The sequence below is a fragment of the Equus caballus genome, chromosome 20 (genome assembly GCF_041296265.1).
Source record: "Equus caballus isolate H_3958 breed thoroughbred chromosome 20, TB-T2T, whole genome shotgun sequence".
NCBI lineage: Eukaryota > Metazoa > Chordata > Mammalia > Perissodactyla > Equidae > Equus > Equus caballus.
This window is the reverse complement of record NC_091703.1, coordinates 60225888-60244986: the sequence shown is the minus strand read 5'-3', so window position 1 is coordinate 60244986 and position 19099 is coordinate 60225888. Positions and strand designations below refer to the sequence as shown.

At 39.3% G+C, this 19099-nt stretch overlaps 1 protein-coding gene across 1 annotated transcript in view; it reads left to right on the top strand.

Annotated features, from left to right (window-relative positions):
* The window catches only part of LOC111769165 (protein eyes shut homolog), a 1017614-nt gene that overhangs the window by 977320 nt on the left and 21195 nt on the right, over nt 1-19099 (top strand). Inside the window, exon 30 of the mRNA XM_070244139.1 lies at nt 2404-2576. Coding sequence (XP_070100240.1) covers nt 2404-2576 — 173 coding nt within the window. The remainder of the gene's footprint in view (nt 1-2403; nt 2577-19099) is intronic.

Genomic DNA, 19099 nt, shown 5'->3' with positions numbered 1-19099 from the left:
CTTTCTGACCTCGGAATAGGGAAAGATTTCTTGAATAAGTCACAAGAAATGCAAACCACAAAAGAAAATATTGAAATTTCAACTACAAAAAAAATATGAACTTCAGGGCATCAAGTTATATAGCACTGACAATTAATGCAACAGCTACACGCATCTATGTGGGTAAATCTCAAAACATAATCCTGAGTGAAAGGCAGTCATTGAAGATGTTCTACAATATCCTTACATTTATAGGAAGTTTAAAAACAAGAAAAACTAAAAACTCTCTTTTCTTTTAGGAGTTTTATGGTTTCAGTTCTTACATTTGTCTTTAATCCATTTTGAGTTAATTTTCGTGAGTAGTGTAAGAGAGGGCCCTAGTTTCATTCCTTTCCATGTGAATTTCCAGTTTTCCCAGCATTTTTAATGTTAAAATTTGCTTAGAGGAGGGAGTGGAAAGATGGATGCTGAATCCTGAAAAAGGTCGGCCTCACCGTGGTCAGAGGTTAGAAGTGATTTTGATTTTCTTCTTTGCGTTTAGTCTCAGTTTTATGAAGCTCTTACCTCTTGTTTCTATAAAATGATAAAGGTTGTTGATAATGTTTGCAGCGTGTTCATGGTCCTTACCTCCTCCTCTCTGTGGCATAGAATGTGTCATCCTGGTTGGTCCACCGAGAGGGGACGATAGGATCCGCCTTTAATCCTCGGAATCTGTGAGGGTTCTTCCAGCCTAAAGAAAAAACGATTTATGATACTTCTGTTTTCTACCTGCCTCGTCTTGACTCGCGCACGTTAGAAAGTGTCCTATTGGTGAAGCTTTTCAACAACCCAGCAACACTGTTAATGTCATGTATGTCTACAGTTTACAGTAGGTAAAGACTATTGTAATGCACTGAGAGCAAGTAAGCGTGACCTAGGGTCACGGATGGATCCATGAAGTAAATCTATTTTTGTTTCTCCCTCACTTTTTAAACCTGCTTAAGAGGAGTCATCCTTTGCTTGGTCCTCGATTAAAATATGGGAAGGTCCATTGAATTTTCTGATACCACTTGGTTAATAGACACTTCAATTCACAAATACACTCTCAGTTCATTAATTCAAAGAGTTCATTTTAAAATACTAACAACGCTTCCCTCTTCAAGACAGTCGCCCTAACCCAGCCGGGCCTCGCTACGTGAACAGAAGGTTTCAGAAGGAGGTGTGATCTGCCACCGCTGCTTCTCCCCAGCCTCGTGGTTTCTGCCTCCGCGCCCCCACCACATCCTGGATGGGCTTCCTTCGCTCGCACTGTCATCTGGTGGCTTAGTGCTCTCTGGGCCTGGCAGGGACTTAAAGCCAAACTTTTCTCCCATCAGTGCAGGACTGCCAGATTTAGGAAAAAAAGTAATACAGGACACCCAGATAAATTTGAATTCCAGATAAACAGCAAATAATTTTTTACTACATCTCAAATAGTGTTTGTCTGAACTTCAAATATTGCATGGGACTTATACTAAAATATTATTCATTGTTTATCTGACACAAATATAATTAGCTGCCCTACATTTTATCTTTAGGGGGTCCATCAGAGACTCCCCTGCTGGGCACCTCCCAATATCACTCTCTAAACCCAGACCAGGTCTCTCTGTGCACTGGGTACCCCCCTTACCCTCAGATTCTGCCCCAGCCATGAACTGACTGCCTCTTAGAGCTGGGGTCTCTTCAGCTATCAGAATACACTCTGGGAAAGAGGTTCTTTTTTTTTCTGAGCTAACGTCTGTGCCAATCTTCCTCTATTTCGTATGTGGAATGCCACCACAGCATGGCTTGAGCAGCACCCAGGGTCCAAGCCTGCGGACCCCAGGCCACCAAAGCGTAGTGTGAGAACTTAACCGCTAGGCCACCGTGCCAGCCCTGCAAGGTCCCTTTTACACGTCCCGCAGCTGATCCCAGCTCAGGGTGCCACAAGCCGTCCCAGGGACGCACTACCATTCGCCTCGACTCTGGAGGGGTTACAGTTCCTTCTGTAGACCCAGGAGCCGGGCCTGTGTGTTCCCCAAGGTCAGGGAACAATGATCAAGCTTCATTTCTTTCCTCTAGGCTTGAGGTCAGGAGGCAGCAACTCCGTTCACAGCCTTTCCCCTCGGAGGTGGTGTGGAGTGGGGAGAGGGACTTACAGTGCTGTTTTGTCCAAAGAAATGATTCCCATAATATTCTCTTTCAATTTCCACATGCTGAGCCTTTTTAAATCCTAGATTGCAGTCCAGTAACCCCAGAAACAGTTACTCACTCTTTCCTTGGACAGTTTGGATCTTGGTAGTTTGAGTCACAATTAGCTTTGGTATCTTGGAACCCTAGTCAAAATTGCCAAGTTAACATCAGGATGCTACACCAGTGTATATAGATCTCTGTTCAACTCATTCCGTCTTCTTTCTCAACCTACAGCTGTGACTGTCCCAGTGGGTGGAAGGGAGCGTTCTGCACGGAGATGGTTTCCACCTGTGACCCTGAACATGACCCTCCACACAACTGTAGCAAAGGAGCCACTTGTGTTCCATTGCCTCATGGATACACCTGTCGCTGTCCTCTGGGAACCACTGGAATCTACTGTGAACGAGGTGGGGCAGAATTTCAACTCATGCCGTCCACAAATTTAACTAAGTTAATTTCCTTTGGGAAAAGTAAAATGAAATACATATAAAAATAAGAGTCTACTCTCTTTTCTCCCCAGTATATTTCACATTATATTTCACAGATAAGATAGTACTCAAAGTTCAATAGTATAAAAAAACAGCTTTATTTTTTGGAATTGCTTTAATTTATTAACTCTAAACCCCCTGTCTGTTTAGCCTAGATGTTCTAGATGTTTTGTGCTAAATGAAGTCCAATCAAGACTGCATCATAACCTCAGGTTCATAAGGTTCATAACTCAATTCCAGAACAAGTGTCCATCTTTGAGTTTCTTCCTTCTGTATCTTTCACTTGACTTGGAACTCACAAGGCAGGTACGTCAGCTCCTGTGCAAGAGAAGAGAAGTTTGAGGGGAGAAACAGCCCCAAGTCCAGTGGGAACAGTAAGGAGCTGTCAATGTTCCAGGTCTCATCTGCTTTACTGCTCTTCCCTGCACTTCAAGATTGATAATGTCCTTACCACTGGGCGGTCTCCTGAACGCTCCCCACATGGGCTGTAGGGCACTTCTAGATCTGAGCAATCTCCACTTTACAAAAGATCTTCTGGATTTCCTCCACATCACAAACACACTGTAGGGTGGGAGAGGGTAGGTGGAGCAAGGAAGTCTTGTTCCTTCCGTCCTAAATAGAGACAGATCAAAGTCGTCTGTCTACTGTCCTCCTTGCGGCCAGACAGCACAAACTCATTTTCACAGACTGCCACGCCGCAGACACTGGCAGGAGAAGGCGTGTGGTTCTCTACTGCCATCATCCCCAAATTGCAGGCAAGAACTCCACGCTGCATTTCATGCTTTCATCTCCTCCGTGATGTCCCTGACCACCTTCCCCACCCCAGCCCTCTTCTCATAGGCAAGATGGATGGGAGGGTTAGTGGAATGCAGCCACCTTTAAATCTCCTCAGTTGCACCAGAACCCTCTGCTAAAGCTCTAAGAACTCCAAGGGCAAGAAAACACCACAAAACACAAGGTCTAACTGGGGACACTGGAAATGGGGGCTGTGGGGAAAACCAGGAAAGCATATGCTGTTTGAGGTCTCAAGTGATACATCTTCCGTAAGTAAGTTCTTCATATTTCATGTTGTCAGATTTGGTGTAGTCCTACGTATCACAGCAAAATCGTCATCAAAGACCTCCGTAACGCCATGCTCGGAGCCCTGAACGTTCAGTTGTGTAACAGGCCTGGTCGGGTTACTGTGAGGCTAGTGGAATGAATGGCCGGAGTGGACCTGCCCGGCCAGTCCCTTAGAAGCCAGTGGCACAACCCGAATGAGTCTTGCTCCTGCTTCAATTTGCTGCCACCTGGTGGCCATGGTCCTCTTCAGCTTAAACACAATAGAGATGATTCTGGATCCTGGGGCTGGTCGTGAGTTCCAGCATGGCAGCGAATTCAGCAAAGTCACAGTTAAGGAATCTGAGGGATTAAGCCAGAGAAATAAGGGGACATGGGAATCCACCTGCCATCCCCTGGCTTCCTGGGACTGGATGATCTACTATTTGTCTATCCCACCTCACCCTCCACCCGGAAGACAAAGCTTTAGCCTCTAGTTCTCCTGTTTAAGAACAGAGGCCGGGGTAGGAGTACCGGAGTCAATCCCCACTGTGTTATATATACCTGTGCATAATTTGGGGGTTTTATTGTAATATCACATTCATAAAGTGTGGTAAGAACAAATTCAGTCTCTCTCAGATCACCTTATCAAATATATTAATGCAAACATTTTTTACCTTATATTCTTTGAGATTCCGTGTGTGTTTAACTCTCCTCCCAAAGGCAAAAGCGTTGATAAATGGAAGACATTCAAGGATTAGAATACTGGCGATTTAGCGAAAGAAATTTTTAATTATGTCATAAGGTGTGACTATGAAATAATGAGATGGAGTTTTGTGTCTGGCTTGTGGAAATCAATCTCTTTCATAAAGACATTAGAGCCAGACCTTGATCTTAAGAAATGGCAGTTCTTAGTTCCTGGAATATGCCACACTCTTTTCCTCTGCCTAAAACACTTTCCTCTTCCCCTCCACACCCAGGTAACACTGATTTATCCTCCAGATTTCAGCTCAGACCTTGCTTCTTTAGGGAAGCCTTCCCTGATTCTCTCTCGTAGAACTGAGGGCAGTAACCATGCCTGGTTTTGTTCATGGCTATTAAATCTCTAGCGCCCATCATATAGCACAGAGAAAAATATATCTGTTATACATTTCAACTTAAAAGTTCTGAAATAGGGGCTGGCCCAGTGGTGCAGCGGTTAAGTTCACACATTCTGCTTTTCTGCGGCCCGGGGTTTGCCGGTCCGGATGCCTGGTGCGGACATGGCACCGCTTGGCAAGCCATGCTATGGCAGGCGTCCCACATATAAAGAGGAGGAAGATGGGCACGGATGTTAGCTCAGAGCCAGTCTTCCTCAGCAAAAAGAGGAGGATTGGCAGTAGATGTTAGCTCAGGGCTAATCTTCCTCAAAAAAAAAAGTTCTGAAATAATAAAAACCAACTGTGATAGTTTTCAAGAAACAGTTCTTGACTTCACTGAACAGCAAAGTACTCAAAACTTTACCAAGACGGTGCACTTCTATTATTCCCAAAGAAATAGCTATTAGAAACTGTAAGAAATAGCTGGACAAGTTAACATAAGTCTAGTGAATGTAACAATAGGACAAGCCAGGTTTTTGACTCTTAAAGGCTCAAATGATGAAAGCCTAGGAGATTAACTCGAAGCTTCTTTGGCTGTGTGCATGTATGTATATAAATAGATATTGGTATGTACACAAATAGATATTATAGAGAGTTGACAGGCAGGTAGGTAGATAGATAGGTAGACAGATAGATAGATATAGATAGAGAGATAGAAAGATGGATAATAGATAGATGGAGAAATAGTGAAAGAAATGAAATTAATTCATAGAGTCTAAAAAGTTTGGTAAAAGGTGCCAGAAAAATTGTGTCACTCTCAGAATTCTGAACACAAAGTTGACCACACATATATCCTGCTATGCTATAAAATAAGAGTTTTGTTCCTTTAAAAAAAAGTTATAGAAAATTATATCATAAATGCAGTTGTTTCAATGGGAAAAATTGTTATGTGGGGGATGAGACTATAGAGTTTTAGATTTTGAGCTGAAAGTTATTTTTCTATAGTAATTTCTATAGCAAAGTTGATTTTAATAACTATAAACTATTTGTGGTGAAATAAAAATAATGAAGAGACAGTTTGATCAGAAATGGCAAAAGCTGAAGTCTACGGAAGGTCTGTTTTCTTTATCTCCATTGACCCATTGACTGGGCAATTTTCCAACAGAGTAGCTACAGTACTAAAATTTAATTTATAAAACAAAACAGAGAACAGATAGCAATCAGGCCCCTGAGACCAGGCAGTAGTACACTCCTCCATCTTGTCAATGGATGCATTTTTCTTATTCCCATAGAGTTTGCTCCCAATTGCATCATAATCAGTAGCCATCTGTGACAGTCAGTCATAATTTCTACCCAGTTGACCAAGTTATTGGCACCTAAAATGTAGAAGAAATGCCTAGAGTTCAGTTCACCTTTACTGTGGTTATAAACTGGTATATAAATTACCAAGAAATCCAGTACCAGCATCGTTACACTTACAAATCCCTAACTAATACATGTTCTCTCCCCTTCTGCCTCTTCCACTTCCTCATTTCAAGAAACCCAAAGTCTTGGAAAGGAAACAGTTTGACCATACATGGAACCCCTGACTTACAGCTTTCACACCTACCAAGTTTTATGGCCCCCTTTATTGTAAATAAGCCCCACCGACAATAAGAATCAAAACATCTTTATAATCTCTGAATGACAAGATACCAAAATGCAATTGATTGGCAAATCTGATGAAGCTGTGGGGGTAGGATGGTGAAAGTGTGCCGTTTGCCTCAAAATATTGCCTAGCATTAGTAGTCTTTGTTCTTTTCTCCTCCCCTTGGAGCAATGCTTGGCAGTATGAATAACTTGCTAATTCGTTAACACTGTTTACTAGTTCCAGGCCAAGTGTTGGAATACAGTCTTAATAAGACAGACGAGTGCTCTGCCTCCATAGAAATTACATCCTAATAGGATAAGGCAAGCAAATTACATGCACACCAATCAATGAAGACAAATACAATTGAGTTAATGCCATAAAGGAAATAAATAGAAAGAGGGCATGGAAAGTCATTGGAAAAGTGTATTTTAGGTGGGATGGTCAGGAAAGGCCTCCAAGTGACATCTGAGCTGACATCTAGCAAGAACTAGCCATGTGTGAAAGCACAAGGGGCAAGGCCTTAGGCAGAGGCTAAACCTAGAAACAGCAAAATAATATTCCATGTTTGAGGGATGGAGAGGCAGCCAGTTTCCCCAGCATAGGAGATGGAATCATAAGGTCAACTTGGCAAGGCAAGCAGAAGCCAGATTATGTACAGTCTTGGAAAACGTGGTAAAGAATGTTAATTTCATGCTGAGAAAACAGGAATCCCTTTAAGATTGTAAGCATGAGCCTAAGAAGTCGAAAACTGGAGTTTGAGTCCTGCTGGTTCTAGTAACCAGCAGTTCAGTTTCTGCTGTGTCATTAACTCTCTGAACTTCGATTTCATCATCTGTAAAATGGCAACATGAAGTGTGCCAGCTGCTCTCCATTTGTCCCGCCATCCCCCATTCTGTTCTCACTATCCTTCTCTGCTCTGTACTCTAGAGGTCGCCTCAAATGGATTGTATCCATGGGCAGTCTTTCCCTCTGCTTATGGTTGAGTTTGGCCAAAGGAAGTCACCAGCAGGAGATCAGAGGACAGGAGGAGAGTGAGACAGGGTACTTATTCCCCTAGATTGCTCACCACTAGGTTGCCAAAACTTGCCTTTACCTAAGGACACAGCTTCTGTCAGGAGGTCCTCCCCTTCTTCAACTTCAAGCCTAGGAGTGGAAACAGTTCCCCATGGAGAAGAACGCCAAGGTAACACTCTATCTCCCGTTATTTCCTTAAACTCTGCCCACACCTCCGTAAATGATCCTTTTAGTCTGTTGTTTTAAATTGCCCTAGATAAGTATGCCATCTGTTTACTGCCAGGAACTTCACTGATGTGGCAAGCATCATTTTGCCTACCTAGCAGAATTCATATGAGGTAATGTATATAAAAGTTCCTTATTAAGTATAAAGTGCTATAAAATATAGAGTATTACTTTTATCCCCTTGTTTTCAAGATCCAGAACTCAGACTAACGTTCTTAATAAAATAATTCCACTAGATTATAAAATAAATATACATTTTGGTATTGGGAGTCCCAGGAGTGCAGAATCATTGGACCTTACCAATCATCCTTAAGTCTGACAGTATCAATTTATAAGTGAGGAAACGAGTGCTCAGAGAAATGGAATGATGTACCAAAAGTCTCAGAATCAAGTCTCCTGACGCTCAATGCAATTATTAGTAGGTACTTACTAATTAGTTAATAAATATAAGCACAGTAGATCATAACAAGTTCAAAAACACTCTATTTCTAGATCTTAGGGGTCCATCAGAATAGCCATTCCTTCAGTAAATATAGCATAGGAACTAACAATATAAGAGGTAACATATTTATCAATAACTATCCATACTCCATATCATCAGAAAGCCTAATAAGGGGGCAATATAATCATTAAAAACCAAATAACTTCAAGCCAGCCCTGAAGGCCTAGTGGTTAAAGTTCAGCGCTCTCACCACTTCAGCGGCATGGGTTCGTTTCCCAGTCTTGGAACCACACCACCTGTCTGTCAGTTGCCGTGCTGTGGCAGTGGCTCACGTGGAAGAACTAGAGGATTTACAACTAGGATAGACAACCATGCAGTGGGGGTCTTTTGGGGGTAGAGGGAAGAGGAAGGTTGGCAACAGATGTTATCTCAGGGTGAATCATTCCCTGAAAATAAAAAAAGTTTCTAAAAAAAAAAGCAAATAACTTCAAAACTAAAATTTGTGTTTAAATATGGTTAGGGTTGAAAAGATCCTTAAAAATAGCCTAATCCCAACTCTTTTACCTTGAACAAAGTGAAAATCAAAACTATGAATGAGCAGGACTGAGAATTTGTCTGCCCACTGTCAATCTAGCAAGTTGCCCATTACACGGTACTGGTCATATTTCATAATCAAAATATAAAAACTAGCAGTCATATGAAATAAGTAGGAACTTTCACAGTCTATGGCATGCAAAACTGGTTAATAAAATGTCCAGTGTTTTAAAAAGTTTTAAGTGTTTTAAAGTGTGTGTATGTATCTCAGAAGAGAGTGGCCTGGGGAGCTGTTCTATCCCAGCGTTATAATTTACGTGGCGAGATCTGATTTCATCTATCCCTTACTCTTAAGATCTCTAACTAATGGGAAAAGGGATCTTTCAAGTCCCTTAAAACATCCCCCAATAGCTACAGAAAGAAAAATCCATCTAGAGACAAGAGAAGGAGAAATCCTGACTGGCATATTTTCACTCCGGCCCCACCCCAAACTCCTTGGAATTCTGCTGAGCTTTGGGGATGTGCTAAGGTAAAACATCGCAGACCCCTTTAATCCAGTGACTTTAAGGGGCACAGGAGCCAAAAGTGATTCAAAATATCTGAGGCCAGTTCCAGAAATGCAGGAATCCACAGTGTTCACATTGTGTGACTCAGGAACCAGCTCACATGTGTGTTTTTTAAACACCCTAGGGCCCTAAACCAACTCTAAAAATTGGAAATGAAGGAGGGCTGTCAGCAAACAGTAGCATCTGGGTTGGATATTTCACAAAGACTACTGATCTTAATTTAAAAAGAAATCCTAACAGGCTAAGCTAAGGTAGAATATTTTGCAGTCCAGGTTAGTCATTAAAATATTGTAGAAAGATTCTGGCTTACAAATAATTTGCGAGATAGACAATATGTCCAGTTTCTTTTCTCATACACTCAGATCTTGCTCATTTGCTCTTTTCTTCTGTGTTATAGCTCTCCCCTATTAGAATTTATGATTTACACCTACATATATAACCTTTCCTGAATCATAAAATCTCTTCTCTCAATTTATTTTTCCCCTCATTGTTGGTAAATTGCTTTTTTTCTTAGAATAGTTTTAATACTACTAAATTCTAGCTATTGTGTTATCCCTGACATTTAGCTAAATGAGATTCCATAATATGTGTGTTTTTAATTTTTAGCCTAGCAAATATTGAAAATGTTTTCATTTTTCTTACATTCTTTGCTCCCGTAGTGTAATTTGCCTTCTACTCGTTTCTCATTCTCTGAGGTAAAGAAACCCACGCACATGCTGGCATTTTGAATGAAACAGGAAAATGTTCAAGCTACTTAGACAATCACTTGATGCCGAGGACAGTTTATGGTCCACCCAGCCCTAGTTTTCATTGAAATTAATTCAAGCTAATGGAGAAGTTCAATTCTTCAAGCCCTCCTGACACCTAGGATGCTTTCCTGCCCAGTCTTTGGTTTTCCTAATAGTAGAGAAATGAGGCCATAGCATGATAGATGGCAATTTCAGGACTCATTACTGTTTGCCTGTTTTCAGATGCTGCTCATTTTCAGGTGCATTCAGCCATGTGGGAATACAGCGAGTAAAGCACAAGCTTTCCTCGTAGAAAAACAATGAATGTTAGTCTTTATTTATTTCCCCACTTTCAATCCCATCATGATAATTAACAAGGATGTGGTTACATGTGGACTAGATTCTCTAATACTTATAATTTTGTAATGCTTATAAAAAGTGAAAAATAGCTAGGCACTAGTCATGATTCCAAGAACACACATTTTAATTCTTTAGTCTTCTTTCTGTGCTCTTCACCACCACCTGCTAAATCATAAGTGGAACAGTGAGAAAGTGAATTATATGTAATGATCTTAAGCTGTAGAGGAACATCAAGCTTTTTGCACGTCTAGAGGAACAGATGTCGCAGGTGAGTCTTAGCAGAAAGAAGACACACCTGCCATTTCCTAACCTTGGACTCTGCGCAAGTAACTTCCTGAACATCAGGATTCTTATGTGTGAAAAGGGATATTTAAAAATCTCTGTTTCAGAGGAATTTGGGGCCAAAGTCCGGGGAGAGTCCATTCTCTAAGTCCTAAATTAATGATCACTTCTTTTTATAAGGGAGTGAGTGAAAGGTTAAAAACTCAAAACGACAGACATCTAGGAGAGGTTTTTCTTCAACAAAGTCCTTTCTATTTTCCCTTCAAGTTAACAGTAAGTAATAAACTAAAAACACTCATGGTAGATTTTGAGCTCTCTCCTGCTAAAGTTTCCTCCCTTGAAATGTTTTACAGGTTGAGCTACTAATACCCTGCCCCCCATCTTGGGAACATAGACCAAAAACCATGTTTGCTTGCGGCCATTTTCTGCGGACAGGGCTGGGTTGCTACTGCCCCTGAGGCAGGTCTGTCCACCTTCCTTTAATCGGAGATAACTGATGATGTTGACATCCAACACAAACTTTCTTTTCTAATTGGGGAACTGAGATAAAGGCTCCTTATAATTTCTAAGAGAAATGTTAAAAAGTAACAAACGAACTAAAATTCTCATGACCATAGTGGAAGATATAAAGATTGCAAAATATCTCATTATTTCATTTCCTTCTTTTGTTAAAATCTGTATTATTTATCTTAAAAACAGTAAAGCAAGCCTTCTTATGCACTGCTTTTTTAGTGACCAAGGACAATCACAAGGCTGAGAAAGCCCTATGGTCTGAGAGGCAAAATTGTCTATGAGTCTCCTTGACACATCGTGAAGGTGACAATGAGGAGCCAGTGACAGAAGGAGGCCAGCTCAGTACCTAGCACAGAACAAGCACTTTACAAAAAGCCCCTCCCACAGAGGAAGGAAAAAGTGTTGATTACACCTGTGTGAAATGCAGGCCAGGGCCACAGAGATATTTTGACCATTTTCATTTTTAACATACAGATTAGTTTTAGATAGGCTCTTTTTTAAAAAAAGTTTATTGAGGTCATAATAGTTTATAACATTGCGAAATTTCAGTTGTACATTATTGTCAGTCACCGTATAAATGTGCCCCTTTAAGCTTATGCCCACCCCCTAACCCTCTTCCCCTCTGGTAACCACTAATCTGTTTTCTTTGTCCATGTGTTAGTTTATCTTCCACATTATGAGTGAAATCATATAGTGTTTGTCTTTCTCTGTCTGGCCTATTTCGCTGAACATAATACCATCAAGGTCCATCCATGTTGTTGCGAATGGGATGATTTCATGGTTGAGTAGTATTCATTGTATATATATACACCACATCTTCTTTATCCATTCATCAGTCTATGGGCACTTGGGTTGCTTCCATGGCTTGGCTATTGTGAATAATGCTGCAATGAACATAGGGGTGCGTAAGTCTCTTTGAATTGTTGATTTCAAGTTCTTTGGATAAATACCCAGTAGTGGGATAGCTGTGTCATAAGGTATTTCTATTTTTAATTTTTTGAGAAATCTGCATACTGTTTTCCATAGTGGCTGCACCAGTTTGCATTCCCACCAGCAGTTTATTAGGATTCCCTTTTCTCCACAACCTCTCCAACATTTGCTATTTTTCATCTTGGTGATTATAGCCATTCTAATAGGTGTAAGGCATGTCTTAGTTTAATTTTGATTTGCATTTCCCTGATGATTAGTGATGTTGAACATCTTTTCATGTGACTATTGGCCATCTGTATAACTTCTTTGGGAAAATGTCTGTTCATATTGTCTGCCCATTTTTTGATTGGGTTGTTTGTTTTTTTGTTGTTGAGTTATATGAGCTCTTTATATATTTTGGAGATTAACCCATTGTCAGATATATAATTTACAAATATTTTCTCCCAGATGATAGGTTATCTTTTCATTTTGTTCCTGGTTTCCTTTGCCTTGCAGAAGCGCTTTAGTCTCTTGAAGTCCCACTTGTTTATTTTTTCTTTTGTTTCCCTTGGCCGAGTAGACGTGGTATTTGAAAAGATCCTTCTAAGACCAATGTCACAGAGTGTGCTGCCTATATTTTCTTCTAGGATTTCTATGGTTTCAGGTCTTACCTTGAAGTCTTTGACCCATTTTTAGTTAATTTTTGTGTATGGTGAAAGATAATGATCTACTTTCATTCTTTTGCATGTGGCTGTTCAGTTTTCCCAACACCATTTGTTGAAGAGACTTTCTTTTCTCCATTGTATGTTCTTGGCTCCTTTGTCAAAGATTAGCTGTCCATAGATGTGTGGTTTTATTTCTGGGCTTTCAATCTGTTCCATTGCTCTACATGTCCATTTTTGAACTAATACCATGCTGTGTTGATTATTATAGCTTTGTAGTATATTTTAAAGTCAGGGATTGTGATGTCTCCAGCTTTGTTGTTTTTTCTCAGGATTGCTTTAGCTATTCAGGGTCTTTTGTTGCCCCATATGAATTTTAGGATTCTTTGTTCTATTTCTATGAAGAATGTCATTGGGATTCTGATTGGAATTGCATTGAATCTGTAGGTTGCTTTAGGTAGTATGGACATTTTAACTATTTATTCTTCTGATCCATGTGCATGGAATCTCTTCCCATTTCTTTATGTCATCATCAATGTCTTTCTATAATGTCTTATGTTTTTCATCGTATAGGTCTTTCACTTCCTTAGTTAAATTTACTCCTGATATTTTATTATTTTTGTTGCAATTGTAAGTGGGATTGTATTCTTGAGTTCTCTTTCTGCTAGTTCTTTATTAGAGTATAGAAATGCAACTGATTTTTGTAAGTTGATTTTGTACCCTGCAACTTTGCTGTAGCTGTTGATTATTTCTAATAGTTTTCTGATGGGTTCTTTAGGGTTTTCGCTATATAAAATCATGTCATCTGAAAATAGCAAGAGTTTCACTTCTTCATTGCCTATGTGGATTCCTGTTATTTCTTTTTCTTGCCTAACTGCTCTGGCCAAACCTCCAGTACTATGTTAAATAAGAATGGCGAGAGTGGGTACCCTTGTCTTGTTTCTGTTTCTCAGAGGGATGGCTTTCAGTTTTTCCCCATCAAGTATGATGTTGGCTGTGGGTTTGTCATGTATGACCTTTATCACGTTGAGGTAATTTCCTTCTATCCCCATTTTATTGAGACTTTTTGTCAAAGATGGATTTTGGATCCTGTCAAATGCTTTCTCTGCATCTATTGAAATGATCATGAAGTTTTTATTCCTTATTTTGTTAATGTGGTGTATCACATTGAATGATTTGCAAATGTTGAACCATCCCTGCATCTCTGGTATAAATCCCACTTGATCATGGTATATGATCCTTTTCACGTATGGCTGTATTCACTTCGCCAATATTTTGTTGAGGATTTTTGCACCTATGTTCATCAGCAATATTGGCCTATAATTCTCCTTCCCTGGAGAAGTTGTCCTTCTCTGGCTTTGGGATCAGGGTGATGTTGGCCTTGTAAAATGTATAGGGAAGTATTCCATCTCCTTCAATTCTTTGGAATAGTTTGAGAAGGATAGGTATTAAATCTTCTTTGAATGTTTGGTAGAATTCTCCAGAGAAGCTATCTGGTCCTGGACTTTTATTTTTGGGGGAGGTTTTTGATTACTGTTCAATCTCTTGTAATTGGTCTATTCAGATTCTCTGTTTCTTTTTTATTTAGTTTTGAAAGGTTGTATGAGTCTAGATTGTCCAACTTGTTGGCATATAGTTTTTCATTGTATTCTCTTATAATCCTTTGTATGTCTGTGGTATCCATTGTAATTTTTCCTCTTTCATTTCTAATTTTATTTATTTGAGCCTTCTCTCTTTTTTTTCTTAGTGAGTCTGGCTAAGGGCTTTTCAATTTTGTCAGTATCTTCTCAAAGAAACAGTTCTTTATTTCATTGATTCTTTCTACTGTTTTTTTTTTTTGTTGTTTCAATTGCATCAATTTCTGCTCTAATTTTTATTATTTCCCTCCTGCTGACTTCAGGCTTTGTTTGTTCTTCTTTTTCTAATTCTGTTAAGTGTAGGTTAAGATCGGTTATTTGAGATTTTTCTTGTTTGCTAAGGTGGGCCTGTATTGCTATGAATTTCCCTCTTAGGACCACTTTTGCTGCATCTCATATGAGTTGGTATGGTGCATTTTCACTTTCATTTGTCTCCAGATATTTTTTGATTTCTCTTAATTTCTTCAATGATCCATTGGTTGTTCAGTAGTATGTTGTTTAGTCTCCACATATTTGTGACTTTCTCAGGCTATTTTCTTGTAGTTAATTTCTAGTTTCATAGTATTATGGTCAGAAAAGATGCTTGATATGATTTCAATCCTCTTAAATTTATGGAGGCTTGCCTTGTTTCCCAGTATATGGTCTATCCTTGAGAATGTTCCATGTGCACTTGAGAAGAATGTGTATTCTGCAGTTTTTGGATGGAGAGTGTGATATATATATACACACACACATATATAAAGTCTAAATGTTCTAGTTTTTCATAAATCCACTATTTCCTTGTTGACTTTCTGTCTGGATGAGCTATCCATTAATGTAAGTGGGGTGTTATGGTCCCCTCATATTATTGTGTTGTTGTTAATATCTCCTTTTAGGTTTTTCAATAGTTGCTTTATGTACTTTGGTGCTCCTGTGTTGGGTACATAGATGTTTATAAGTGTTATGTCTTCTTGGTGGAGTGTCCCTTTTATCATTATATACTACCCCTCTTTGTCTCACTTTACCTGTTTTATCTTGAATTCTAAGTCATCTAAGTATGTCAACACCTGCTTTTTTTGTTTGCCATTACCTTGGAGTATCATCTTTCATCCCTTCACTCTGAGACTGTGTTTGTCTTTAGAGATGAGATGTGTTTCGTGGAGGCAGCATATTGTTGGGTCTTGTTTTTTAATCCACCCCACCACTCTGTGTCTTTTGATTCAAGAATTCAAACCATTTATATTTAGAGTGATTATTGATATATGAGGGCTTAATGCTGCCATTTTATCTCTTGTTTTCTAGTTGTTTTGTGTTTCCCTTGTTTCTCATCCCATGTATTTCAGAATACCATTTCAGTTTGGTAGTTCCCTATGATGGTTTTCTTGATTATCTCTTTATCATTTGTGTCTCTGTTCTGATTATTTGTTTAGTGGTTACCATGAGGTTTATATAAAAAAACTTCATAGATGAGATAGTCCATTTTCTGACAGTCTCTTATTTTCTCAGTCTAAGCCAATTCCGTCCCTTTCCTCTTCCCCTTGTAAATTATTGTTCTCACAATTTATTCTCTCTTGTTTCGTGAGTTTGTGGTTAAAATGACAAGATTTTAGTTATTTTTTATGCTTTCCTTCTCTTTGTCTTTACTGTTATACTTAAGTGTTTGCTAACCTGTTCTGATAGATTGCTGCAATTTTCTAATTTTGTCTGCCTATTTATCTCCTTGCTCAAGGCTTTGTAAACATTTTCTCTATTTTTCAGGTATGAGGGCCTTCTTGATCATTTCTTGTAGGGGTTCTTGTGATGATGAACTCCCTTAGCTTTTGTTTATCTGGGAAAGTTTTTATTGCTCCATCATATCTGAAGGATATTTTCACTGGATAAGCATTCTTGGCTGAAAGGTTTTGTCTTTCAGTATTTTGAATATATCATTCCACTCTCTCCTAGCCTGTAAGGTTTGTACTGAGAAATCTGCTGAAAGCCTTATAGGGGTTCCTTTGTAAGTTATTTTCTTCTGCCTTGCTGCCCTGAATATTTTTTCTTTGTTGTTGACTTTTGTCAGCTTTACTACTGTACGCCTTGGAGAATGTCTTCTTACATTGATATAATTAGGAGTTCTCTTAGTTTCTTTTACTTATATTTCCAGCTCCTTCCCCAGGTTTAGGACGTTCTCAGCTGTTATCTCTTTGAACAAGCTTTCTGCTCCATTCTCCCCCTCTTTCTCCCTCTTGAATACCTATAAGCTTTATGTTGCATTTCCTAATTGAGACAGATACTTCTCAGAGACTTTATTCATTTTTTTCAGGTTTAGTTCTCTCTCCTCCATCTGAAGCATTTCTATGTTTCTTTCCTCCATATTGCTATTTCTATCCTCCATAATATGAGCTCTGTTATTCAGGGAGTCCAGATTTTTCTTTATCTCATCCATTGTGTTATTCATCTCCAACATTTCTGATTGGTTTTTCTTTATAGTTTCAATCACTTTTGTGAAGAATTCCCTTTGTTCGTTAATTTTGTTCCTGATTTCATTCAACTGTCTTATCAGAATTTTCTTGTGACTCATTGAGTTTTTTTATGGTAGCTATTTTGAATTCTCTGTCATTTAAAGTGTAAATTTCTGTGCCTTCAGGATTGATTTCTGGGTGCTTGTCATTTTCCTTCTGGTCTGGAGTATTAATATATTTCATCATACTGTTTGATGGTGTGGATTTGTGCCTTTGTGTAGTGCTACCATCTGGTCACAGATTCCACCTGCTGCTTCTGGGGGTGGGGGGTGGTCAGGAGCTGTGTATTCTGAGCCCACCATGATCTCTGGCATCTGTGCCTGTCCTTTGAAGTCTATGCTGATAGGTCCCGTCTGCAATTACCAGCTCACTCGCTGACAGCTGCTGCTTTTCTAATGTATATGCAGGTGCTCTCGCTGACCAGATGAGCTGGAGCACCAGGCAGGGGGAGGGGTGTTTTCCTTCAAGTGCATGATCCCAGGGGCATTCTCACTTGGCCCTCGCTATCTGCTCTCCTGGGGTGCTGGCTTGATGATGACACCCCTGCAATAGCTTATCCTCCTCTGTGTGGAGCTTTCCCACAAGCTGTGAGGAAACTTGGAGAGTGAAGGTATTCCTGCAGAGATCCGACCCTCCTCCCCTTTTCACAGAGCCACACACAGTCCCATGCCCTGAGTGGCTCCTGGGGAGGGAGAGGAGATACCCTTACTTCCTTCCACTTCATCCCAGGGGGTCCAGCACCTCCATCTTCAGACATGTGGCTGTGTGGGTCTCTCAGATGTCTTCCGTGTTGTGTGAATGTCCTCTGTTGGATGAATATCCTTTTTGTTGTATCTTAGTGGGGTGGATCTAAGGGAAGAGCTCACTCTGCCATGATGCTGATGGCATGTCCCTTAAATAGATTCTTAAGTTAAAATATTTTAAACCTCCTATTTTAAAAATACAATAGTTTTTATTATATAAAAGATGTAAAGTAATTTTGAACTATTATAATTAATGTAGTAGACATAAACTTTTAAAAGTGACCAAATAAAATGTTTTTTTTAAAAAGTACTCATTCTCTATAGAATTATAGCAGATTATTAAATTTTAAAACGTATTTATTGAGCCACCACCCAGGCAGTATGGGCAGATCCAAAGTTCTATGAAATAGGGTGCCTCCTTTCAAAGAGCTGACAATTTCAGTGAAGACCAGGCAGAGGTCTGTGAAAATTAAATAGAAGTATATAATTTAAATAACAGTTCAGGGAAAAGAAGAAGAAATATCCCAAGGTATTGAATGCTTTAATAGCTAGACATATGACACAATAAAGCATTACTTCTGTGGCACCTGATTAGGTATTAGAAAGCTATGGAATTAAATTAGGTATCAAATAATGGGTGAGATTTAGATAGACTCCTACAGGATGGTGAGGTAGCTTTCCTAAGAGAACCATGTCAGCAAGGCATGGGGAAATATGGAAGGATGCACTTACAAATGTGAGTAAACCTCTTCATATGAAATGGAAATTTATGCCAGGTAAGGTCTAAATTATTAAAATACCTCTGAGAACAGAAGAGAAGAGACCAGCGTAAGGAACACCAGATAAAAACTCATCAGCACTTGCTTGCTGAGCTGGAGGGTATGCCTCTCACAAACTGTGCTCACTTAACAATTGTGAAGTGGATGATGATTATTCAGAGTTTAAAACCTGGAGGACACATGCGTAATCAATGTAATCTCCCAGGCCTTCTGTAAATAAGCCTTTCAAATGCCTGAAACAGCCACAAATCTTCCCACACAAGTTATCTGACTCAGTGGCTGACTATTATTTATGATAATAAATAATGTAAATAGCATGAGAGCTCACAGTAAAAGGCACATATATTTGAAAAGTAGCCAAGATAGTGGTAGGAAGATAAAATATGTCTTCCTCCCAAGGAAATAAAAGAAAGAGAAGGGAAGAGAAAGGGAAGGATGGGAAGGGAAGGACAAACAAGACAAAACAAGGCTGGTCTAAAACATGGCATGCAACTGAATGTAAAATTAACTTTGGGTTTCCTGGAAGTCAAAGTTAAACATAAAATACAACAGGTGCTCCTCAGTTATTGCCTAATAAGAGAAAGCATATCAGTCACCAAATCAAGGACAGAGAGCTGTGTCCTATCACTGAATTCTAATAAAATGTAGTCAGCAAGCTCCAATTTTAAAAAAAAAATGAAATTAAACAGCATAATATATATTATGTTTGATGACAATTTTCTAGAAAATGAAGAGACATTATGTATATGGCCATTTCTTATGTTGACACACAGTTAAGCCTCAGAGTGTAATATTAAGCCATAGTTCTGTACAGGTAATTA